This window comes from Megalopta genalis, chromosome 5, assembly GCF_051020955.1.
Source record: "Megalopta genalis isolate 19385.01 chromosome 5, iyMegGena1_principal, whole genome shotgun sequence".
NCBI classification, from domain to species: Eukaryota; Metazoa; Arthropoda; class Insecta; order Hymenoptera; family Halictidae; genus Megalopta; species Megalopta genalis.
The window spans coordinates 5,782,018-5,809,317 of NC_135017.1; the positions used below are offsets into that span (position 1 = coordinate 5,782,018).

Sequence of the window (27,300 nt, forward strand, 5' to 3'; positions counted from 1 at the left end):
CGTAATTGCATTGTATTAGAACAATTGCATTGAAAATGTTAGTACGAGTCATTTAAAATTTTTGGATTCATAATTGTCGACGTTTCACACACAGAAGCAGATGATATTTCAGGAAACACAATTAATATTATTTTATTAGCTTTTCCTTTATTAGCTTTTCCACGATAAGGCCGAATACAGAAGAATGTTTTTATAACAGTTCGTTAAATTCTTTAATTGCTGCTTACTTATTTTTAAGCGGATACAATGAGATGTAACCAAGGGAAAAGGGAGGCGAGTCGGTGACGGAAACTATTAAGATTCCAAGTGCGTTGAGTTCACGTCTTCCGCAAATGAAATCACAGCTTCATACTTTCTTCTCCTGGAGCATATAGTTAGATTGGAATCCGTATAATAGTCATTGTTCAATGTTTGCTCACCACTTAACTCTGATGTTAGTCAGAAGGCATTCATGAGCTTGTCATCACAAGCATTAACCCCTGGACAGTTTTCTTTATTCGATTTCAATTCGATTCCAACTTTCATTTTTCAAATTTCATTTTAAATTTCATTTTGAACATTTTAAATTTCTTTATAAATTTCATTTTAAATTTCATTTTGAACATTTTAAATTTCTTTATAAATTTCATTTTAAATTTCATTTCAATTTCATTTAAAATATCCTTTCAATTTCATTTTAAATTTCCTTTTTAGTTTCATTTTAAATTTCCTGTTTAATTTCATTTTAAATTTCATTTTAAATTTCATTTTAAATTTCATTTTAAATTTCCTGTTTAATTTCATTTTAAATTTCATTTTAAATTTCATTTTTCAAAAGTACGATAAAAACAATATAATTTAAAAAGAACATAATTTAGTAAAAATACTTTCAATTGAATAAAAATGGCTGCCTGCAAAGAATTTACAATTGAAGACAATACTGTACAAGGTTTCTCACTGATTTGACTTTCAAATGAGAAGAAATATGATTCTTACTTGTTCTTAATGTAAAATTGTTTAATAAGAATATGTTCAATTAAAAATACTTTGAAATGGAATAAAATGACAGCCAATGAAGAATCTATAATTGAACATAATAATATGCAGAATTTATGATTAATTTATTGTTTAAAGAAGAATTTATGTTTTCAAACAAAAATTCTCTTCTATTCTCAATGTAAAATCGTTTAATAAGAGAACATATTCATATTAAAAATACTTTGAAATGGAATAAAATGACAGCCAACGAATAATCTACAATTAAATACAATAAAATACAGAATTTATTATTAATTCGATCCTTCGAATTAAAGAAGACTTATGTTTTCATGACTAGATTACTTTACTTACTTTATTACACTTACTAATATAAAATTGCTTGAAACTGACACGTTTATTCAAAAACATTTCACATTACATCAAAATGGCTGACAGAAAAAAGTCTATAATCAAAGATATCAGTATCATACATAGAATCTATTACTAACAAGAAAAGGGCGACTTTCTCGGTGAATATCTCGTTCGAAAAATTCCGGAATAACGTTTTGCAATTAAGAGCAGACGCTAACCGTGTTAACCGCAAGAACAGAGAAAGATGACGGAAGAGAGGAAGGCAACGCCGCGAAAAGAAGGTGTCGCATATGATTACACATTCACCGGGAGCGTGAACTCAATAAACACGGTGCGCCGCGACGCGCCGGGAGCCTCACGTGTCGCAGGTGAAAGATAATTACCTAAAAAGTATTACAATTAGTATTATTATAATTTTAAGCTGTATGGAGATTGGAAAGTTCCTAGGTGGGAATTGCCATGTAATCTGTTCCCGGTATTGAACCCGCGGGATGGGGGGGAAGCCGAGGGGGGAACCCGAGGAGGTGATAGAAGACCACCGTTTGAGCGCAATAAAATCGAAATATCCGTTACAAACGGTCGTCACGCTGTCATGAGAGAATTTATGCCGCTTCAAATAGAGAGATCTATCATCGACGCGACGGGACAAATCGCGTTTCTTTAAAACGCCGGCGAACTCTTCCAATAAACCCATAAAAATGGCCGCTCGGTCTTAAACGGACTCACTACAGCGCTGCGATTAGGCAAAACGCGGTGGTAATAGTAGTAATTACCGTGGCCATTGATATAATCGCGATCATAAAGACGTCTGGACGTTCCGCTTGAAGATTGTTACAAATTCTTCTTCGACAGAAAGATGAACTGCTATAATTTGGTAAAAACAAATCGCACAGCGATCAACCTGCGCTCGTTTTGAAGCTCGAAGCCTCCTCTTTCGCACTCCGTCGGTAATTTTCTTTTAAATTGTTCTTTCGCTGCATCGTATTGATTTTAACGAGCACCAAGCGAGACGCTCGCCGACGATGTAACAAAACACGGTCTTCGTTTTTCGTCGATGATCACGGTTGGAAAAAATCGTGCATCGAATTTCGAGGTGGCGTTGCAAAGAGGAAGCTTCGTTCTTCGGAACCGTTGCAGTTTCAATCCGAGAAAAAAATTGTTCGACGATTTCAAAGACGTTCGAGGAGCACTCGGGGAACTTGAGGAAAATCGTATGCTCGGTTTTTCGTCCGCCGTTTCATGCGACGATATTTTGGGGGGAAATGATAGATCGGGTACGGAGGCGGAGGATTCAAGTTTCGAAATGACGCCAGGTTCGTTTCTGTGCGAGTCGTTTTTACGGAATTACGACGGCTCGAAGGTGCGCGACTTTTCGGCGCCGCCGCGCGTCCTTCTGCTCGTCTTCGTAGAGAGGATCGATTACGAAAACGGACGGGCGAACGCGCGATTTTACGGTGGTCCAAGATTGATTTCCAGTCTCCGGATTGCGAATGATCTGGAGCTGTTGCCGTACAGAAAGTTGACTGATGTTCGGAGTCATGCTACGTATGAAATCATCGCCGTAGACCTTCGAGAGCGTTCACTTTCCAAAAAGGATTCACTCGGATCCTGGTCTGGCCGGGTGATCGCCGATGCCATCGAGATATTTCTTGATCGTCCCTGACTTTGCACGTGTTTCCTCCTTTTCCACCGTACAAGTCGCCCAAAACATTTCACTTTCAATCTTCACGAACCGAGGAATCGGTGGATCGTCGAATGTTGTACGTTTACAGTCTAAGAGGACTTAAAAAAGGAATGTTGAAACAGAAATTTTTATAGAATTGAACGCAATTTACATTCAGTTTTGATGTACATGGACTGCCGTCACTGAAAATACAGTTTGGATCGATGAAAATTTGAGGCATTGCATAAACATTCGAGATTCAGTGATCCTTTTTGTTATTTCTTTTAAGCAGTATTATTTAGTAGACGTTTTTATACCATTTAATTGCTTTAACTATTTTAGTATTGTAATTTTTTATGTTTCATTGTTGAAGTTAGCTTAACAATAAAATTAAAGTAATAACAATATATAGTAATATTTTATTATAATATAAAGGAGATTTTTATATTGTTCAAGTATTTTAAGACTTATGGTATGATAATTATGATTATGATTATTATAATTACGATTATTATTATTATATATTTCATTACCGGGTGTTTGAAATTCAGATTTTCTCAGATTTTGTATGGTATTTAAAGTTGAGATATTTTCGTAATGAATTTTTAAAGTGCGTAATTTCGAAAAATATTTAAATTTGTGATTTTGTCGGAGTTAATATTTAAAGTATTTAATTTTGAAAAATATGTAAAGCCGAGAATTTGTCAAACTTAATATTTAAAGTATTTAGTTTTGTAAGATATATATATATATATATATTTAAAATTGATATTTTATCTTCAAGAGTATTTAGAGCATTTAATTTTGAGGTTGAGTTTCTCATGGGACAATCGTGGAAAGTCGCGTAGTAACAAAACGGTGAAAAGAGAAGTGCCTAATCGCAATAGCTATGGCAAGGCAGCGTTGCAGAAAGAATGGTAACAATTGCATAATGAGACCACTCATCAAATGGAAATTTATTAGGGACTAAACGGTTCCAGGTAACTTTTACTCTACAGTGTGATGGTAACGCCTGCAGAGAACAATGCAGAGAGCTCCACCGGTTCAGGGTTGTCCTTTCACCCCACCCAAATCCTTTCTAGACCCCCCGAAGACATTGAGACTCTCTGCTTGCTCAAGGCTCATAGCAAGATATCGATTACTACATAATTTTCAGAAATTATTTTTGCTTCTTCGAATCATCTCTATTTCATTTGAATTAAATTAAAAAGTGCTATTCATTTTTCTTACAATTAGTTTACGTGTTGGTATCTATTATAATGCATATATATAATGGGATAATATATAATACTATAATTCTTCTTAATGCACGTGGCAATAATGAATAGAAGTGCCATTAATTATATAGAAATAATAAAATAGGAGTTCCACTAATTATATAGAAATAATCAAATAGAAGTAGCACTAATTATATAGCAATAATTAAATAAAAGAGCCATTAAATTCTGTTCAATGTACATAGCAAAATGTAAAAGTGCCATTAATTTTTGCTCGATGTACATAGCAAAAATAAAAGTGTCAGTGATTTGTCTTACTACACATAGCAAAATATAAAAGTGCCATTAATTTCTCTCAACGTACGTAGCAAGAATAAAAGTGACAATAATGTCTCTCAATGTACATAGCAAAATATAAAAGTACCATTAATTTTTCTCAATGTGTATGGTACAATATAAAAGTGCCATTAATTTGTTTTAATATGCACATTAAAAGTATAACTGTCATTAATTTCCCGTTAATTTTAGAAGGTCGATAAACTGGTCTGGATTAGGTTTATCGTTTGACGAACATCTCGCGAAGCGTTCGAATCCACCTAAATCAGATTCGCACCACTCTAACGCATATTTCATCTAATCTCGGAAGACACACCTTTGGGAAAGAATCGGTCTAAGACTGGTATCGATCGTCCATTAATAATCGTCCATTACGCAAACGATCTACGGGCGGCCGGGCACGTCCATGCTCAAGGGGGTACCGTCAATTTATTATAATTATTCGCCTTCGGCCCCATATTTACAGCCGCGGCGGCGCTAATTCATTTCTTAATCTGATTTCGTAATCAGCACCGGCTGAGTTGCGTTATCTACGCCAGAACACGGTGCCGTACGTGACGTTCCGACAGGGTGGCTAATTAATAACGACTTAATTACCGCTAATTGTCACTGTGTCACCTACACCGGCACGCGGCGATCCAAATTTCTATTTTATCAATTCTTTTTTCATCACAATTTTGAATTTTTTCTCTTTGCCAATGGATTTTTGGATATTGTTCAAACGTCGCCTGAAATTTATACGAGGGTTGAATAATTAATAAAAAGGGACAAATTGATTATCCATCTTATAACACATATTTAATAGAAAGAGAGAGATTGATTACCCATCTTGCAACACATATTTAATGAAAAGAGAGAAATTGATTACCTATCTTGTAACATATATTTAACAAAAAGAGAGAAATTGATTACCCATCTTATAACAAGATATTCAGCAGAAATGCTGGATATACAGGGTGTTCCAAAAGTCATTCGCAATCGGGAAAAGAGGAGTTCCTGAGGTTATTCGAAGCAACTTTTTCCTTTACAAAAATTTTCTCCGAGGCATCGTTAACGAGTTATTAACGAAAAACACTGACCAATGAGAGGCGAGCTCGGCTGGCGAGAGGCGGCCGAGCGCACGAAGCCCAGTTCCGCTCATTGGCTTCGCCGCCTCGCGCCAGCTGATCTCGCCTCCCATTTGTCACCTCTTTTCGTTAATAACTCGTAAACGGAGCCTCGGATTACATTTGCGCAAAGGAAAAAGTTGCTTGAAATAACCTTATTTCTCGATTGCAAGTGACTTTTGCGGTACAAAAAAAGTACAATTTTGATTTTCTCTTTGCCCAACAGTTTGAGGACATTGTTAAGCCATCGTCGGAAACATAACCTAATAATGAATAATACAAAATAAATTTATTAGATAACCTGATAACAGAAAATTCAGCAGAATTTTATTCTGAATCTCGATTTGATTCTTTTACAACAAATTTATGAACGCTGTCGAGACATTGACAAGGACGTACACGAAAGTTCACCATTAACGCATCACCAAGAAGATAAATCGATTAGAGTGCTAGGAGATATGAAGTCGTAGCTATCATTCGGACGTTTTCATTTCTGGTGAACCGAATTTTGACGACTCCCGGGGTCGAAAAAATTCGTGGGCATCGTTCAGATACTGCCAAAAGCGGGCGGCAGAAGTTCGACAGTGAAAGGTTTCAGTAATTTCCCGATAAAAAATCGGCAAAGCCGGTTGCGCTCTAAACTAGAATAGCTCCCTAATCAGCATGCAGCAAAGCCGTCGATCAAAGATTCCTCTCTGGTTGGCCGGCATCGGTGTTGAAGAGCAGAAACACATATGCATAGAGTGCAGCACACGTCTTCCGCATCGCAACGATTATGCAATTCGCCGTTTATCCCCGATTACGGTGTAGGCCTCATGTCAAAACGTTCGCTGTATGCACGGAGTTGCTCCTAGGCTCGCGAATTCGCCTGGGCGCAACGGTGCATTATGCATTTCAGACGCCTAATTAAGGACCCCATCGAATTCCACTGGAAGTTACCATTTCTCAGACATTTTTTACGGGGTTCGCAACGATCGCGAAGAAGGCGCTACTTATGGTCGAATTGTTATCAATTTTCGCAAAATACTCCTCGAAATTACTAAATTGTTGTAAATTCCATATTATTATTTATATTGTGAATTACAAGATTGTTGGGTATGTTTATTGATGTCTAGAATACGAGAACAGTCCGATATTAATAATTCGACGATATTTAATATTAAGATATTAATATATACTTGAAAAATACTAACGCATACTTTAATATACATATTTTAAACTCAACATAAAAATTGTATAACACTTGAATATCCTTACTTGATATTCAACAACAAACCACCGGACAACCGACCATTTTCACAATTGTACTATTTGTACGATGTTTATAACAATTTCAAGCTTTATTCAGCAATTTTTCAAAACATATTTTTCAAGACATTTCTTGAAGGCTTATTAGCCTTCTTGTTGTTTCTAATGTAATAATTATAAGTTTTATTTAAATACTCTGTGTGGAAATTGACACAGCCGGCGCCTTGCGAGGATTAATGTATGTATACTTGAATATCCATACTTCGAATTTAAAAATCAAATACCGACGTTTACTAACACACTAATATGTATTTCAAATTTAATATTTAAATACTAATATGTACTTCAAATTTTAATATTTAAATACTAATATGTTTCAATATTGAAATACTAATGTATACTTCAAGTGCAATATTAAAATACTAACATGCACACCCCTACTTCAATATCCATGTGAAAATACTAATTCAACATTAAAATCGTTAATTAATTGAATTGAGCTAATAAATTCTTTAATTAAATTAAATTAATAAATTCGTTGATCTAATAAATTGTATTTATTTATTTTATTTTAACTAATACATTGAATGATATAATTTAATTAATACAGTGATTGGTTTAATTAAATTGTTTAATTGATTTAATATTAAAATATTAAGTTACGTGATTCATAATGATTGCATGTGCGGCGAAGGTGAAGGGTGGGCTGCACCGAGAACGTTGGTACCATTCCAGTGGCCATTTGCCAAGGCATGGCATCCGCAAAAACGCGTGACGATGTGACATAATCAATGCTGCATGTCTCCGTGATTCGCGGCAGATCGTAAAAGACGAGAGCGGAGCGTTTAATCGATGCCAGAACAGCAGAACAGTTTGAAAGTGCTTTCTGCGAGCAACACTCTTGGCACTCCATTTACAGATAATTTCCTTGACTTCGTTTAAACCGGCGGAGAACGGTCAGCAGATGATCCGAAGGAGAGTAGCAAGAAAGACGTGCATCCTCTCTTTCCACGGCTACGTCGGATGATCCTGATTGAGATGTGGTGCGATTGTAAAAAAAGACATTCATTTATTCGATCGGTGCCGCAATCATTCCCCGTCAGGCCCCTCTCTTATCTCGGCCATAAAAATGCTTTAATTAGAATCGAGCGATATAATTAAGCTGCACTCGGCGGCGCTCATCATGAGAATGCGATTATAATGAATTTTATTGGTTAATTGGTATCGAAGTGAGAAGAAGATTTGTTTTTAAATTTAACGAGGGGGGAGGTATTGAAAGTGTATCTGGAATTAATATCTATTCTATATTAATATGAATTCGTTATTGAAAAATAGAAATGTATATAATACTATATCAGAAATTTTTCATTTAATATTATACCTGAGTTTTGAATTTATGCTTATTTTCAACTAAATCGATACTGTTATTAACCGAGAAAAGAATGTTTGGATAAAAGAAAATGAAAATAATATTTTTAATAAACGAGAAACATGAGAGAGAGAGAGAGAAAGTTTTGTGAATTATAATAATCGGATTTATTATTTGAAATTTTATTTGGTACTAAACATAGGTTTTGCACTAGTTTATGTTTATTTTCAACCAAACCGATATTGCTATATTAAAGAATAAATGTATATTTCCAGTGAAGAAAATGGAAGTTATATTTTAGTAGTGTTACAAATACGTTTCATTCAAATCTTAATTTAAGCAATGTTAAAATCTAGGTTTTTAACTAACATATACATTTTCAACTAAATCGATGAAAATCGTATTTCCACATTGCGTTGTAAATTTATTTTATCGGAAGTTTAATCTATGTGCAATTTCCAAAATCCAGATTTTCAACTAATTTGGCATTTATTTATCAACAAAGTTAATACCGTAAGCAAACAATCGAGCTTTCGAAGTGAAGTTGTAAAAAATGAAAAGTATCTAATTATATAATATATTATATTATAATATAATATATTAATTATACAATAATTATTATACAATATTGTATAATAATTATACAATATAACCTTGAAAATTTGTTTTCAAATTTCAAGTTGCAATGTCTAAAAAGTTATTCAATGCCAATTTGCTTTTCTCTTATGTTGCAACGTCTGAATAATCATTCTACAGAAATTTATTTTCAAATTTTAAATTGCCAACTGATTCTACAAGTTTGTTTTCCAGGTTTCAAGTTGCAATGAAATGAGAAATGATTCGGAAACGATTCGCTATAACCAGATCTCTCGAGTTGTAACAAGCAGAGCGTAATGCTGAGACGTTTTATGGTCGGATCATGAAGACGTAATAATGAAACAGTGATTCTGTAACAATAATGGCACCCGGATCCGCGCGTAACCGTACGCGTTTCATTGCGAGGGTGAGCACGGATGGTGTAAGGTTGCGAAAAAGGTTTCGTAGAACTGTGTCGTAACCGGTAATGCGTTCGACCGAACGTATGCACTATAATATGTGCAACTTGGTCATAGTTCGATATGAAACACGTCAGCGGTTACACTGGAACGCGACTGATGATGAGAGGAACATCGACGTTCTGGACGCGGAATGAAGACGCCGTGTGAAACGATCATAACACATGCACAAAGTTGCAATTCTTATTATTCCTTTATTCATCTATCCGTCTTCATTTTAATCTGACACTCAAAATGTGCAATAACGTAATACAGTCAGTACTTTGTTCAATTATTTACGGAATTATACTTTGTACAATAATATAATAATGTATTATATTTTGAACAATATACATATATAGTATGCTACATTGTGATCAGGAAAGTTAAAAATGATATTGTCCAAAGTTGTCTATTTGGAACTACTTTGTCAGTGAAACAATTCTGTAAGTACTATGCTAGAATTGATAGTTAGGTAACATATGTGCTCTTGGCAGGGATAATTTGAAGAGGTTCTGCAGAAATGTACAGTTGCATTACTTTAGAAATTAGATTACTTGATTATTATTTTCGTAGTTTGTTCACCTTACATTGTTAGTGGAAGAGATTGATCGGATATAGCTAGTTAGATAACATACAAATATTAGAGTTGCATCAGTTATAAATTGAAATCTAGTCTCATTCAATACCACAGAATATTGTTACATAAATTAAAGTGAGAAACTACTTTCACAAAGTGTAGTGATTACTGTACACTGCAATATGTACTATATTTTGTGCAGTAATGTGCAATAATTTCGAGTACTATACTTTTTACAATAATGTACAATAGCATAATTGTGTTATATTTTGAACAATAATACATAATGTATTATAGTTTTAACAATATAGTATACTATACTTTGACCAGGAATAAGGAAATCAAAGATGGCAATAAGAAAGTGTAAAATATTTTTAATATAAAAGGAGCAAGTATTACAAAGTATACTTTGACCATGAGGGATAAAAATGATATTGTCCAAAGTTGTCTATTTCGTACATGAGTAGGGGAATTCAAAGATGGCAATAAGAAAGTATAAAATATTTTTATTATAAAAGGAGCAAATATTACAAAACGCCTCCCCTCCTAATGCTTAGGACCTAATCAATTCAAATTGTACTATAGTCAATGGAAGGCAGGCCCATACGTGGGCGACGGAACTCTAGAATTGTAACCGTTGCGAGAACCGAAGTTATTATAGCTGTTGTCCAGGGCGTTGGAACCGAACTGATAGTTGTTGCCATTGTTGTTGTAGTTGTTCCCATTATTATAATTCCCACCATTGTTGTAGTTGCCATTGGGAGTCTGGTAATTGTACCCTCCATTGCTTCCTACAATAACAAAACAAATTAAAATGGTAACTCTCTCAGAGAAAATGTCACCATGCGTTACAACAATTAACTAACGAATTACTATAACCATATACGCCATATAAATACACTGTACAACCGTCTCCTGTGGTAAAAGCAAATAAGACATTACTTTCAAATGAGATACTGTTTCCTTTGTCTTCCTTTGTTTTCTTGTATTTAAATTAACAATAATTGAAAAAAGTAATTGTTGAAAAAAACAATTGTTGAAAAGTGTTCAGAAAACAATATTATCTTTTAAGTTAAATCTATTTTGTAAAAAATTATGCAGTAACAATACAATTTATAAACACAATATAATAACACGTTATATCAATATTGTAAAAAATAATACAGTAATGATCTTGCAAGCTAATTCTGTTTCGTAAAGAATAATGTGTAGATGACTGAATATGTTAGATTCAGTTTATAAGAAATAATATACCGTAATCTTCTAATTTAAATCCATTGTGTACAGGAATAATACAATAACAGTCATTTAAATCGAATACATTTTGGTGAAAATGGTACAATATAATAACGATAGTTAGTTTATTTTTTTTTAGGTAGATGAGAGAGAGAGACTTACAATTTTTTATCTTTCTTTCACCGGGATATAATAACAGTATGATAAAAATATTAATACAATATTAAACAGTAATTACATCGGGTGAAAAATGATATAATAATATTGCAAGCTAAACAGTGTTATTTTGAGTAAAAAATAATTGAACAATGATCTTATAGGCTGAACCCATCTTTTACAAATAATACAATAATCTTTTAAACCAAATCCATTAAATAGTACAATATGACAATAATGTAATACAATGTTAAATACTATTGACATAGATAATTTTGTAATTATTATTGTATGACTTTGGGAGCCTTTCACATTGTAAAAACATTTTTCGAATTGCATGCTGGTTATTGATTGTTGTAAAATCTATAGCTCTCGTTCCAAACTAAATTGACATTGCAAATGTAATAACAATTTTTCAAAATAAACACATCTTGTAAAAAAAAGGAACAGTACAACAATAATACAATATTACACGATAACTCCATTGTTTAAAAAATAATATAATAATAATATGCAAGCTAATTCTACCCAGTTAAAAAATAACATAATAATAATATGCAAGCTAACTCTACCCAGTTAAAAATAATATGATAATAATATGCAAGCTAACTCTACCCAGTTAAAAAAAAAAGTAATAAGAAGCCACTAGGAAGAACTATAAATTTCAACCCCAACACAATAAAAACACCCACCGCCAATATTATTGCCCTGATAGCCAAACCCAGGTCCACCTTGATTGTTGTTGTTGTTGTTGTTGTTGTATCCGTTGTTCTGAGTGTTGTATTGGTCAGGGTAGCTCGCCGTACCCTCGTACCTGACATCCGCGTGAAAACCCGTCCTCCAATCGGCAGTATAAGTGACTATTTGCGTCCTACCATCGGGTAGTTGTACTCTGTACTCGCCCCGTACAGTTTCACCGTCGCTGCTCTCTCGTCTTCCAAAATCGTTTCCGGTCGCCTGGTCCTTCACCGCATAGCCAAACTCGTAGGACATCGGCTGCAACAAGGTCGCGATAACAACCGGACTGGCATTAACATCTTCTGCATTCATTCGATTTCCATTCGACTCGTGTTCGGTTAAGCAATATTGTATATTCGTTGTGTTATTAGATTCGTTGTGTAAACTATGGTATAACAACGTAACGGGTGAGTGAAAAAAAAACGATTTGAAATTTCGTTTGCCACCGGCGATTGCATGCGATTTTGGCGACAAGAAGTGAAAAATGTCCTGTATACAATGTAGAGTATTATATGTTGAACAATAGTATATAATTTATTATATTTTGAAGAATATTATAATGTATTATATTTTGAACAATATTATAAATGCATTATATTTTTAAACAATATAGTAGACTATACATTGACCAAGAAGATTTAAAATAATATTATCCAAGGTTGTCTATTTTATACATAAATAAGGGAATCAAAGATGGCAATAAGGAAAGTATAAAATATTTTTATTATAAATAGAGAAAATATTACGAAATTTCATTTCGTTTATTATTTCATTTATTATTTCGTTTATTATTTCGTTTATTATTTCGTTTATTATTTCGTTCATTATTTCGTTCATTATTTCGTTTATTATTTCGTTTATTATTTCGTTTATTATTTCGTTTATTATTTCGTTTATTATTTCGTTTATTATTTCGTTTATTATTTCGTTCATTATTTCGTTTATCATTTCGTTTATTATTTCGTTTATTATTTCGTTTATTATTTCATTTATTATTTCATTTATTTAAAATAATTAATTATTTATTTAAAAACGGAGGAGATTATAATTTAGAATAAACAGAAATATCTCTAGTTAGCAAAGTGAAACGAATCTCTCCGCGTTCAGTGGCGGAAACGTAGCGATCAATTCTGAATCGTTAGCCCGTTTTCGCGGCAGCTAATTAACGCAACCGAAAACTTTTAATCGCGCGTTTGCGTCATCGGTTTCAGGAGACGCCGCACCGCACCGCGCCGCGCCGCTCGGCAACGAGGATCATCGATCATCCACGAGATCATCGCCGTTACAGCCAAAGGATTTACAAGCCGGTCCGGGGAAAAATCTCTGCTTCTGGTGTACGCGACGCGTTACGTGGCCGCGCTTTCTTCCACGATGAAGACGAAGAAGAAGTGGAGCAGACGCGTTCCAAGATGGCGATTTAATCTGGCTCGCGGCCGCAGCCCCCGGGACACGTCCGGCGACTTATGCGAGCGCGCATAATCGGGACCGTTTAGATTCCCAGGACGATTAGCTAATCGGCAGTAACGATTCGCCCGTAGATTACGCTTGCGGTCGCATCATGCGGTTCACCCTATTAATATTCTTGCGCCATTTCGCGGCTCGCGACGCGCCGCCACCGCCGCTATAACACGATTAATGTGTAGCACACGATCGACGACACTTCCGCCGCCCATTTTCGGCAGAATCGGATCTTCCCGAAAATTCGTGTTTCGAGTTTTACGAAAAATGTTGATTCACTTTTATCGTGTTTGAACTTTTTTGTTTTGGAAAAGACGGCGGATCGGCTGTTTTGAAATTTTTGTACGTGGTTTCCGGAGGGATTAGCATTGGACAAACATTTTTGGAACGTCGTAGTAATCGTTATTGATTATTGAAGCAGCCAAGGAACTTCGTTTTATTAAAAGCTTGTCGGGGAGCTATTCGAGTTTCAGAGCATCTTCTCGAATTTTTTTTCGGGAATATGGCGAACTGTTTTTTGAAGTAGTATTTTCCGGTAGTATTTTTAGTAGTATAAAAAGACATTTTCGGAATGTCATACTAATGTTTTTTGATTATTATAGGGTCCATGGAGTTTCGTAATGTTAGTTGCTTGAAGAATTATTCTTGTTTGGAGCATCTTTTCGTATTTTTTTTAGAAGATACAGTGAGTGTACATATTTTTAAATTTTTGATTTAAATTTTAAGTTTTTAGAATGTCATACCGACTGTTATTAATTATTGTAGAAGCTATGAAGTTTACTAATGTTCAAAACGCGTATTCGAGGGTTATCCTAATCTCCGATTTTTTTAAGGAAAAACAAAGGACGAATATTTTTTTAAATTATTGCATCCGTTTTACGGTGGCTTCGACACTGTAGATACATTTTTTGAATTTCATACTAATCGTTTTTTATTATTCTAGATGACGTAGAGTTCACCCCCCACTTTTAATCTGAACGATTTATTTTCCATAATTCATTGTCCAAATAATTAAGTAGTTACCTGGCAATAAACAATTTGTCGTTAATTGAATACACACTATGAATACTTCAATGCGTCATTAGCAAAATCGCATGCATCTCTGACCAAAGAATGATCTCAGCTGGGCCGACGCGCGAAAGGAGAGTGGACGCGCTTCCCAGCTTCCCATCGTCGTCGTTGCAACTTTGTAGCCGCGCGCGGTCTTCACGTTTCGACACCGGTCCCGCCGCCGTAGGAACGGTTATTGTTGTTTTTCGCAATCTGCCTAAGTGCCTCCACCCCCTCGAGCCACATAAATTCGCTTAATAGCAGCGCGGAACGAGCAGTTAATTTCCTTGAAATGTTACCGTTTAAAAGACGCCGCGGCTCGTCCCCCCCTAAGAAAGTTTCTTTTACTCTTCTGCTCCGGTTAGGACGACGATCAATTATGAAACGCCCTGAGTCGTTACGAATTGCCAAACGAGCGAGCACAGCCGTCAATTGCGGGGCCCGACAACGCTGCAAGGTATATTTTAGCAATTTGACGAGACGACATTTTGGCACCAACAGTAGTTTTCATTTTAACATCAATTTTTATGTCAATCTTTTGTTGTTGATACTGATAGTGAACAATATATTATTTGATCTGATATGCACTTTTGAAATTGTTCAATGTTAATATCCATATTTACGTTAATTTTGGACCATGTGAAATCATTTTATATCTTAGCGGTTTGGCAGGCAACATTGAGGGCATCAACAGTATTTTTCATTTTAACATCAATTTTTATATCAACCTTTTTGTTGTTGATACTGCTAGTGTATAATATATTATTTGATGTGATATGCACTTTTCAAATTGTTCAATGTTAATATCCATTTTTACGTTAATTTTGGACCATGTGAAATCATTTTATATCTTAGCGGTTTGGCGGGCAATATTGTGGCATTAATGGTATTTTTCACTTTAACATTAGAGATCGTTCTGTTATTTGAACAAACTGGCGAGATAAAATTGTTGTATCAACGATAGTTTCAATTTTGACATAAATTTTATTCTTTCTGTTAATAGTACTAAAAAAATAACATGAATTTAGCTTAGATGTACGTATTTTTTAATATTAACGTTAATGTTTAATGTTAATTGTAATTTCAATATTAATTGTTGATTTAAATGTTGATATGTTGTGTACATATACATATTTTTTTACATGATTTAACATTTATACATAAAATGAAAGAAGAAAAATAATGTTGCAGAGTAGAATATCGTATAAAAATCATTTTTACAAAATTCAAAGGAGAAATTTATCAAAAAATGTTGAAAGAATTTTTAAGAACGCTGTCACATTATTTGCGTTCGTTTAAAACTATTAAAAGATAAAATACATTTTTATTTAACACCAGTTTCTTGCGATTACTGATCAAAATTTTTATTTTGCATAAAGATTCGCTGTCCAACGATTAAATGTACAGGATGTCCTATAATTATAATACTTCCAGGAAATTAGAGATTCCTGAAGTTATTCGAAGCAACTTTTTCCTTTACAAAAATTTTTTCCGAGGCATCGTTAACGAATTATTAACGAAAAACGCTGACCAATGAGAGGCGAGCTCGGCTGGCACGAGAGGGCCCAGCCAACGAGCGCACGAAGTCCAGTTCCGCTGATTGGCTCGGCCACCTAGCGCCAGGCGAGCTCGCCCCTCATTGGTTATTGTTTTTCGTTAATAACTCGTAAACGAAGCTGCGGATTGCATTTTCGCTAAGGAATAAGTTACTTCAAATCACCTTAGAAACCCCTCATTTCCCGGAAATACCATAATTCTGAGACACCCTGCGTAACGTTATGAAGTTACAATTTTTTTACCGAAGTTTCAAAACATTTGATTTAAGTGCACGTTTTAGAACGTTAAATATATAACGCTATACTATTCATATAAAATACGACGATGGATCGTTATCTAAATTCGGTAACGTTCACCTAAATTGCTGAAATAACGACGCCGGAGGCTTGCCTAACATTGTGGCTGGCTCGACAAAGTTCAATGTTACTTATAAAATCGGCTTTAACCCAGATCCGGTGATCTCTCGCAACCCTTGAATTCTCTGTGGAACGTTCCGAGAACGAACGGATGTGGAAATCGAAGAAAGGTTGAGCGGATCGAGGATCTTATGATCTATTAAAACCAGATCACTTCGCACCTTCGTTGGATAGTCTTACGATAGAGCAATTTGTTTCTTTTCTTGTCGTTACGCCTCCGTCGACATTTGAACTCGGCTTTAGATCGTATCTTTGTTTATTTTGCGTAAATGTTTGAATATTTGACTGTCCAAAAAGTTTGAATAACTAAATAACTGAGTATTAGACAGAGCTCGATAAAATAGTATTTCAAATGGCAAATAATAAATAGATATTTTATTTTAGATCACGTGTGTATATATCTTAGAAAATAAAATATTTTATTTGTTCGAAAGCGTGTACTTTTAAAGTAAAATATTTTACTCGTTGTAAACAATTTTTATAAGACATTATTTTACAATTTTAAGACATTTTAAGACAATTTTAAGATAGTACCCAAGTGCTTACAGAAAACCACAACTCAATTAACGAGCAACAACTCAATTAATGAACAATATTTTACAAAAAGATATTTAACATTATATATTTTTTTTAATGAAAGATCACTTACCTGGTCGTAATCATTGTCATTCCCATTATCATAATGATGATTGCCATGGTTATCGAAGCCACCGTTTCCACCATTCGACGATCCATGGTTGTTGTTGATGTTGTTGTTAATATTGTTGTTGTTGTTATTGTTGTTGTTGTTGCCAGCGTAATTCCCTGGGACGCCATATTGATTGCTTAACGGAGGCTCGCAGTGGGCAATGCTTATGCTCACTATCACAGCGAGTGATAACTGCAAGTATAAATTTCATATATATAATATATAATATAATAAATAATATAATATATATAATATAATAATATATAATATATATAATATAATATAATACAATTATTAATTACTCAATTTAATCATGTGAAACAATGAATTTAAAAATTTTTCACTTTTTCGACGAGAAATCAAAAATTGAATAATTTCCAACCAAAAATATCTATATTTACATCTATCCATAAATCTTCTAAATATGATCAACTTCGAGATTTTTTTCTGAAGTAACTACAAAACATTTCGTTGCGCAACCTTTTTCAACACCTCCAAACGAACCTCGAGAATCCACGAAAATTTTTATACGAACGCTTCAGCAAAGCTGCACTTGTTATAAACAATCAAGCGCGCGCCTAGAAATTCGAACATCTGAATAAACCGCGCAATGCAATCGATCTTTGGGAATTTTGTTTGAAAGCAAACCGTTCGATGAGAAAATTTGATATCTTTTTAGACGTATTAGGGTATAATTCGAGGATGCGCAGGATTATTTTCGAGCGAAAATATCAAGCCAATCGAAAGTTGCAGCAGTTTGATCTTACGTTGCCTGGACTCTCGAGAGTTTCGCCGTAAAAACGATCATTTGTATCGGTGTTCGCAATCTGAGCAAGAAGTATCGTTCAGCGATTAGTCTTAGACGCATCCCCGCAATCCACCGAGAAGCTGTTGCCGAAATCTGTTTTATTGTTGCGCCAGAGCACCGCAGGATACTATAGCAAACGTGTAACAGATAGATTCCCAGGCGTGAGGCTGATGCGTCGCTCGAAAGCGAGATGATCAGACCGTTCGCGTTGCGTACCCGAGAAATTAGTGTTTTCCAGCGTCGTGAGAACGTGTGTTCGCCGTTACATAACCGAGACCGTTTAAAACCGGCGCAACGACGAGCCTGACAGCGAAAAAAATCGCGAGGAAGGCGCATCGAACGAACGATTTTCATTGAGCCGCCGCCCGCGTTCTGCGACTGTCGATTTTTTTTCGGCGAAACTGCCAAACGCACGAGTCCTAAACTTTGTCGGTCTGTTTGGAATCCTTTAAAGCACTCATGGAAATTTTTCCACGTATCGATAATGTTTCTGTCCGAAGTTACGGTGATTTTATCGTGGAATTTTTGGAAAAAGCGCTTGCGTCCGTTGTGGACGATAAAATCCGCCATTTTGGTTCTCGAAATTTAAAAAATTAGAGGAATTATATTAAATTGTGTTAGATGGATAGTTTCGATCCAAATAAAATTTGGATTTTGAATTTAAGTGAATTTTCGGCTGAAGAAAGTGGAATTTTGCAAATACGAGTTTAGCCTTGATTTTGATAATTAATAGGCGGATGTCTGCTGAAGATGACTGCTAAATTTGAAGTGTACATGGTTTATGGGAGATCGTATTTGCAAGTCTTGAAAGTGTCTTTTCGAAAGTGATGCAACATCATTATTATTCTTATAACAAAGCCGTTAGAAAATGAGAAAGAAATTAAGATATCGAAGCAGGAAGACGTCTTGCATAATTTTATAAACTGCAACTTCCCATTGAGAACAAATTTGTCAAGAGCATGCAAGTAGAGGAAGCATGTTGCTTTCACGCATTGTTTGCCGTGTAGATAAAACCGCGGATAAAAAGAACTTTCGTTCATGAATAAATCATTAGTACAATAATGTGACACAGAAGAAATTAACTCTGTGCAGAGATTGATATTCTATTTTTAATATTTAACATTTAACATTTAACATTTAACATGTTATCTCTAACATTTAATATTTAATAACTAATATTCAATAGTTAACGTCTAGTCTTTAAGATTTAATATTTATAATGACTGATATTTAATATTCAGTAATTAACATTTAGTATCCAATATTTAACAACTGATATTTAACATTCGGTATTTAATATTTAGTATTTAATATTTAACAACAGATATTAAATATTCGTTATTTAATATCTAACAACTGATATTAAATATTCGTTATTTAATATTTAACAACTGATATTAAATATTCGTTATTTAATATTTAACTGATATTAAATATTCGTTATTTAATATTTAACAACTGATATTAAATATTCGTTATTTAATATTTAACAACTGATATTAAATATTCGTTATTTAATATTTAACAACTGATATTAAATATTCGTTATTTAATATTTAGTATTTAATATTAAACAACTGATATTTAATATTCGGTATTTAATATTTAGGATTTAATATTTCGTGTTTAATATTTCATACTCTATATTTAACGTTTAACATTTTTAATATTTGATATTCAATACCAAACATTTCATATTTGCTATCATTTCTTTAATATTACTATATAAAAATGCACGACATTAATTTGCGACGATTAATTTTATGCGAAAATTTCGCTGCCTTTCAGTATAGATATTTAATTATCAAAATTAATTAAGGATCTGATTAATTTTGATAATACACGAGCACAGCGAAAGACACCTAAATATAGAGAACGGAAAGAAGACGTACTAAAATGGAGACAGGCTTTCAGCCATGAATAAGTCATTCTTTTGTGTTGCATTTAATTGAATTGCACAATGGTAAATATTCCCGAATGTAGATCGCTTTTCCGAAAACTAGGACTCGATTAAATACAATACTTAATATAACTGTGTTAGCTAATTGCTTAATTTTGTGCATGCAAAATCGATATAAATAGAAATAGATTCGGAACAAATGGAAGGTGCAGAACATGTCTATGCAATTGATATGTAATGCGATTTAATATTTAACTCGAGTAATTCTCAGTGTCGTTATCTTGCACAACGATCTACCTGTTGCATCGTTAAAACACGCAGCCCCGCTGTTAATTACTCAAACAGAGAGATTCTACGGTTGTTTCACACTTTTCAAAGATAAGTATAAATGTCTCCTGTTTTTTCTACCATTAACATAAATGAATTTTCATCGGAGCGGTTAACGCTGTTCCAGCTGTTTCCGCCGTGTAATTGTTCCTGTTACGTTAAACATTCTACACGATAGACGAAAAACATTTTCTGTCGAGTAACTACAAGCACTGATTAAATACAATTTAGTAAAGATTGTTGATATTGGTATCATTGCTCAGTAAATCGATTGGTAAAATTGTTGATAGAATAAGTGGTAAAACAGTTAGTAAAATAAGTAGCTATGAAAGTGTAAAGCAATTAGTACACTAAATAACAGGGTAAACAGTGAGATAAATAATACGATAAATTGCAAAATGAAGAGTAACATAATTAATACAGTAAGTAGTAAAATAAACAGTAAAATCATTAGTGCGGTAAGTAATAAAATAAACAGTGCAATAAGTAGTAAAATAATTAGCAAAATAACGACTGAAAGAATTAGTTCAGTAAGTAACAAAGCAATCGGTAAAATAACTAGTAAAATAACCAGTGAAATATTTAATACAATATAAAGCATTAAAATAGTGAGGCAAATAAAGAAATAAACAACTAATTACGCAAATAAACTTGTAAATTCTTGAGATCGTAAATTCTCGTAAAACTCGTAAATTCTTGAGATAATTGTTACGCAAGCAGTATAATAGCCGCGTAACCCTAAAATTGGAAATTTTATCAAACGAGAAATCGTAGATAGCTTCCGTCTGTCTATCAGGATGTGAGAGACCGCTCTTACGCGCATAGAGGAAGAGGAATCTTTCAACAAGGATATGCAAGCGATGCAAAATTATTTGTGTAGAAAGCAGAGATGCATAGATTGCAAGAAAGCACGATCGAAAATGGGAGATCGAGATTTTGACAATGATTTATGCAGCGAAGGGTACCATTGTTCATTACCGCGACAAAGGATAACGTGGCACGGAGCTGCCTTTTTAGGCCACTAATTATGAGAGCATAATTAACTAGCATGCATTCGGAACGCGCCGCCGGCGTTATTAGTTACTAATTGAAAGACAATTAGCCCACATATGTTATGCATTTCGTATGCAACGCGGCGGTCGCTGGCTAAGGCTGCTGGAATAGCAAACGGTTATGGCTGTATTTTCTTACAGAAATTAGAGATTCCAGGTGGAAAAATACATTATGATCTGGTTCAGATATTCAACAATGAAAATTTTCTTGAAATCGGTAGCAATAAAAACATCAAAATTTGGGGAACAATTAACTATAGTATAGTACATAGAAGTATAGCATATATATTGTATATATAGTATATAGTATATATAACTATAATATAGTATAACAAACTTGCACGAGATCTTTGAAATTTATTGTAGATTTTGGAAATTAAAGAACTGAATTTTGGATCCAAGATAGCGGCGAGAAACGAAAAAATTCGCAGATGAGTTAAATATTAATAAATTGAATCATGTAACATTCTAGAAACAGAAACTATGCTTAACAATTTCTGTAAAATTTATCGTGAGTATTTGGAGACAGAAGAAGTTAACATGTGATCCAAAATGGCGTCGATTGAAAGAATAACTTTCAACTTGATAAATGTTACGAATCGAATAATGTCGAATTCCACAGACAGACAACATTGAATTAAATATTTTAAGATTAATATGAGCATTTGAAGATTGTAAAAAGGATCAATAACAACAACAACAATAAATAAATCTCAAGATTAGTTAAAAATTCAGAATCGAATGGTATAAAATTCCAAAGGCAGAAAATATGTATGACAATTTGTCGTTAAATCTTCGAACTTGGTTATCAATATTTTAAGATAAAAAGGTCCAAGAAGTCGCCCGAAACAGCGTCGGGCAATGAAGAAATGTCGAGATTCGAAGCTGAAACTTGAACGATGTAAATTTCCAAAGAGGGAGAACACGTGTAACAACTTCGTGTGAAATATTTAGGAGTTTAATACGAATATTCGAAGATGGGGGATCGAAAATAGCGGCGCGAGATGAAGAAATATCCCGCGAAGAACGTTGAAAGCGGGCACGGAGGCGCAGACCAGGCTTGCACCCGTTCAAATACGTAGTAATTTTCGTAACACGCGAATACCGAAGCGTGTGCATTATGTCATTTAACACGATGATGTTAGAATGGTTGCACGTACACAGGCGGCCTACGGTCCGCAGCTTGCGAAATGCTTATGTTGTTATTTATATTCCCGTGTAAACCGCGCGTCCCTTGTACTGCATTAACGGAGATGATTACACGGGACCAAGTGCACTTACATAATGAAATGCGACGGCTTACTGTGCACGCCGCGCCGACAAATGAACCGTGCATCATCGCGGTGCACCTGGAAACGCCGGTTGAACGTACACCCGAGAGAAAAACGAGGAGGACAGAGAGATAATTAGGAAGCAGACGATTTTCTACGAGTTCACTGGGTATGCGACGATTTTCCATCGATTGCACTACTGCGACGAGCGCATTCTGTTCACTTACTGCATCAGAGTCGAATACGATAGATATATGTACTTAAAAAAAAAAAATGTAGAGAAGAATGTTTCTTCTCTTCCTTCGTTTGAAATGGCAATTTAGTTGGTTAATGTTCATTGAACAATGAAATGACTAATATAATAAATTGCAAGATAAACAGTAACATAATTAGTAGGATAAGTGACAAAGTAAACAGTAAAATAATTAATATAATAAATTGCAAGATAAACAGTAACATAATTAGTACGATACGTGACAAAGTAAACAGTGAAATAATTAATACAATAAATTGGAAAATAAATAGTAACATAATTAGTACAGTAAGTAGTAAAATAAACAGTAAAATAATTAGTGACTATAATCAGTAACTACAAAAAAAAATAAAAAATGTAGGAAAGAATGTTTCTTCTCGCAAATGTTAATTGTTGCAAATAATATGAGAAATGTTGTAAAGAGATGACCATTTTTTGAAGATCTCTGTACTTGCTTCGGTTGCAAACAATTTTGCAATGCATAGGGACATTAAGAAATATGGGTTAGAAACTCGTTTGCCTATTTTCCTTTTTATCGGAAATTATGCTATCGGGGTGGGGGGCGGAGTCCACGAGCATGCATTATAGACTCGTTAGTTCTATCTTTTTCTTGGAAATAATTTTGTCAACTGCAATGCGCGAGGACGTTAAGAGAGTTACACATCAACGACTCGTTTATTTATTTTTTCGTCGGGCAGAACTACTTTCGGAAAAACTCGTTATAAAATCATTTGTTTGTCTCATATCCTCGGAAATAATTTTGTCGCAACACTGATTTCGGAAAGAACGAATTATGTTGATGCCATTGAAATATCGTCATTTTTATTGAAAACGAATAGAATGTCGGTCGACGTGAACGAAACAATATCTTGTACGAAATGTACGAGAAATCTTTATTTCTCGTCACAAAGTATGCAACAATGTTGAGCTCTACGATACGAATCGCTACAATTTCTTCCAGAATGCCCATCGCACGCAGCAATACAAAATTAGTTATAAATTAATGTAACCGAATTTTGAGATTCCGTTTAATTGAAATTAACACAAAATGAAAAAATTAATCGATATGGATTATAATTGAAAACGGTAACAATGCAACACGATTGAAATTTCAAAATTGAAAATTTGATTCGATTGATACGAGGAAATTGTATTTAATTAAAAAAATTCTAACGATCCGAAAAATGCGTTCACCATGTGAAGCGCGTTCACCGAGCGTATGATGCAATTCTCTCCGACTGTTTTACCAGTTCTGGGGCAGTCCGGCACGCTGAGGACTTCTAAAGGAGATTCACAACGGTTGCGGTTAGGCAAATGATGGAAGAGACCTTAGAGAACGGTCCGGAGACATTGCATCTTGCACTTCCACTTCAGACTGCAAGTGCAGCAACAGCAAAGTGCAGTGGCGCACTTGGGCAAGGAAATGTGGTCGATTCTGTTTCTTCATTTCTAGGAGCAATGAAGAAAATCGACATCATTGTTGCACAATCCAGAAATAAAACAAATCACCGAAGAAAAAGTATCCTAATTAAATGACCACATAACTTCTTAGCGCGCGTGAAATTGCGATATTGCAAAATATTATATTGCTTCCGCGAATATCATCATCATAAAATGTGTAATAATAAAACAATAAAATTGATCACATTTCGATTGTTCGATGGTGATGTTTTAACGAATTTTAGGAATTTCTCTGATGAACTCCGAGCGTTAAACGAGTTTTCTATTCCGAGGAAGGATCAATTAGCTGATTACACAGCTTGATAGGTAATTTAACATTTCATGGCGGTTGATTCTGTTTAATGACGCATTAGCGGCGTGCATTAGTTCGTAGTTAATTACAGAAACGTGGTAAAATCGAATTTCGCAGTTCGACCTTTGGCATCCGGCATTTTTTTCCCGGCCGACGGAGGGACGCAAAAACGTCGGGACGCGAATAACCATGTGAAAGTGAAGCTGGGTTGATAATCGGTATAAGTACAAACTCGGAAAGATTATAATGCACTTTACCCTGAAGGGAATCATTAGCGGCCGAGAGAAGATATATCGTTACATTTGAGAAATCACCGTTGAAATATTTGCTCGTATCCTGTGATTTCAATAATGGAAATAATTAACAAATTAAGAATAGATTAAACGTTAATACCTCGGTAAATTATTGCTTGTTAGAGTGCTCGTCATTTGATTACAACTGTGTACAAACGATTTTATGAACTATTAATACTAGTTTTCTTATTAATACAACTATGCAAAGCATGTACGTTCGACAAAGTGGAACGAGATAAATTTACAGAGTGGGTAATTGGAAATAAAACATGTTATGTTATAAACTAATGGCGTATTAACAATGAAGCAGTGATTAGTTGCATCTACTTTGCGCGAATAACAATAATAATAATAGTAATAATAAAAATAGTAATAATGGTTTTATTATTACTGTTTAGTAATAATACTAATAACAGTAATGATTTATGAGTCACCGAGTTGATAGAACTGATAGCAGAAGTTAGAAGAATCAAATCCTCTCTTTGCTAGCTAACTGAAATCACTCCACACCCCCAAAGCATAATAATTCTTGTGTTAATAGATGTTAAGTAGACATACATACCTGACCATTGAATTAGGACCATACAATAACGTTTTATTTTTCCTAGCTAAAACACTACTATATATGGCGAATCGGCTGCCTAAATTGAGATATTACACACTGTGAAATAATTATCTATTATCATCGGTTCAGTTCTATGTCGATTAATTTGATTATTCGGAAAAATGTGCAAGCGAAGCACAAAACGGTAAAAAAGTATTGCAGAAGAATCGAAGACGTAATTAACCCATCGAAATTATTAAGGAAAAAGTAAGTTTTCATTTGCATCTATTCTATTTCTTGCTTTCAATTTGTATAAAGATTCACAGTCTACTAATTACAGTCTACTAAACTACAGCATAATAAATCTCACTTGTTTGCACACCACTAAACCGCGGATCATCATGAAAAACTGAAAATTGAAAAATTGAACCGAAAAGCTCGTTGATCTTTCCGTTAACTTTAGTGCATGAACAGAAAAATACAACGTTCGTGAAACCATCTGATCATAACATAACCTACAGTCTTACATTTCACAGAAAAACCGTAGCCTAAACACCACCGATCACCACGACGTAACAAAAATATTAGAGAGAATCGGCAATATTCAAAGGCATACGAAGAGAATACTACGAAATAATGATCCTAATCGAATGGCCAGGGGCTGTGACGTCACTAGCTTGCGAACCACCAACCGGCACAGGCCCGAACCGGAAGCGGAAGCGGTCACCGAACGTGTCCAAGCATCGATCCTCTCGTCACTATCGTTTATGGTTATATCCAGTTTACCTGTCGCACTATCCTGTCCATACTTAGAGCGAACCGAGAGAGCACCGTTGATACGAAATGCTGAATATTATGGTGACGTTTCGCCGGGTCCCGGCTAACTTATATAGAGAGACCGGCTACGCCTACAAAGATTCATTTCCTGTCGGGCACGGATTCGCCGTGAACAGGCCCCCGCGATCATGCTGGAAGGAGGATCCTCCTCGTGGATCCCCAGCCGGATAAAACAGCTCCGTCGTCTTTCTCTCTCTCTCCCGCCGGCATCGGGCTCCTTTGGTTTACTCCAGTTCACATAGTTCGGGACGCGAAGCGTGAGGAAAGCCCGCGCTTTATTTCCCATTGTTCTAGGCAGCCAGGTTATGTGCGATTTCGGGGCCGGCGCGCGGCGCGGCGCTTCTTGGCGCGCGTATGAGAGGAACGCGCGCCTCTTCCAGAGCGGAGAAAGTTGGTTACTTCACCGCGTGGGACCACCACCGGGCCAGCTCCACTGCTGCCCTGCCAGCCGACGCCGACGCCGACGCCGAGCCGCTCGCTTTTCGAGCCGACTAATTAGCCAATTGAGCCTTAATTAAGCCAGGACCATTGTCCAGCCCCTGCCACCCCGGGTACCTAGCTAGCGTAATCCTGCATGGTTCACCGGCACCTCCTGTACGAAAATAAACGTGTGGCAATCCACTTCTGCAAGGACCCGGTCGGTTTCAGCTCCATTCAAATCATCACGGATCATTCGGACTTGCTTCCTTCACGGTAGTCCCCTTGTCGGACTTAAGGGGGATGTTCTAGCGTAAATCACGTTTTTTATTCTTTCTTTGTATTTTTTTTTATAAGGACACTACAAAAACTTAACAGGAGATTCTATTTGTGTATTTCTATATTATAGAGATAATAGAAGATAGTAGTATACAATTATAGTTTTTTTTTCTTTTGTTTTTGTTTTTGTTCAAATATCAGTGAAAATGTGTGAAAGTTACTTTGAATCTATAATTATTTATAATTATATAATACTATATTATAATACTATAATAATACTATATAAAATACTATATAATACTACAATAATACTATAATAAAATACTATATTATAATACTATAATATATATTATTTATAATAATATTATTTAGGTGGTCTCCTTAT

General features: G+C 34.8%; 1 protein-coding gene across 3 annotated transcripts; it reads right to left on the reverse strand.

Moving 5' to 3' along the window:
• Nucleotides 1-10,368: 10,368 nt before the first annotated feature.
• On the reverse strand, nucleotides 10,369-26,271 carry LOC117222637 (cuticular protein 8). 3 transcript variants are annotated; one of them, XM_033474438.2, is made up of 4 exons: nucleotides 26,169-26,271; nucleotides 17,143-17,373; nucleotides 11,967-12,270; nucleotides 10,369-10,673 (listed from the first exon to the last, which is right to left on the reverse strand). In XM_033474438.2, exons 1-4 carry the CDS (start codon nucleotides 26,187-26,189, stop codon nucleotides 10,468-10,470), a joined length of 762 nt encoding a protein of 253 aa, XP_033330329.2. In that variant the 5' UTR covers nucleotides 26,190-26,271; the 3' UTR covers nucleotides 10,369-10,467. The 3 variants fall into 3 exon arrangements, with proteins under 3 accessions (XP_033330329.2, XP_033330328.2, XP_033330327.2); XM_033474437.2 differs by lacking the exon at nucleotides 26,169-26,271 and adding an exon at nucleotides 25,753-25,926 and having other exon boundaries at nucleotides 12,006-12,270; XM_033474436.2 differs by lacking the exon at nucleotides 26,169-26,271 and adding an exon at nucleotides 25,753-25,918.
• Between the last annotated feature and the right edge of the window lie 1,029 nt (nucleotides 26,272-27,300).

Coding starts and splice junctions, on each gene's coding strand:
- LOC117222637 (XM_033474436.2), bottom strand. CDS start 25,881: ATGGTTTCACGAACGTTGTATTTTTCTGTTCATGCACTAAAGTTAACG. Junction 17,374..25,752: donor GTTTAGTGGTGTGCAAACAA/GTGAGATTTATT, acceptor TTATACTTGCAG/TTATCACTCGCTGTGATAGT. Junction 12,271..17,142: donor ATGACAATGATTACGACCAG/GTAAGTGATCTT, acceptor ACCTTGTTGCAG/CCGATGTCCTACGAGTTTGG.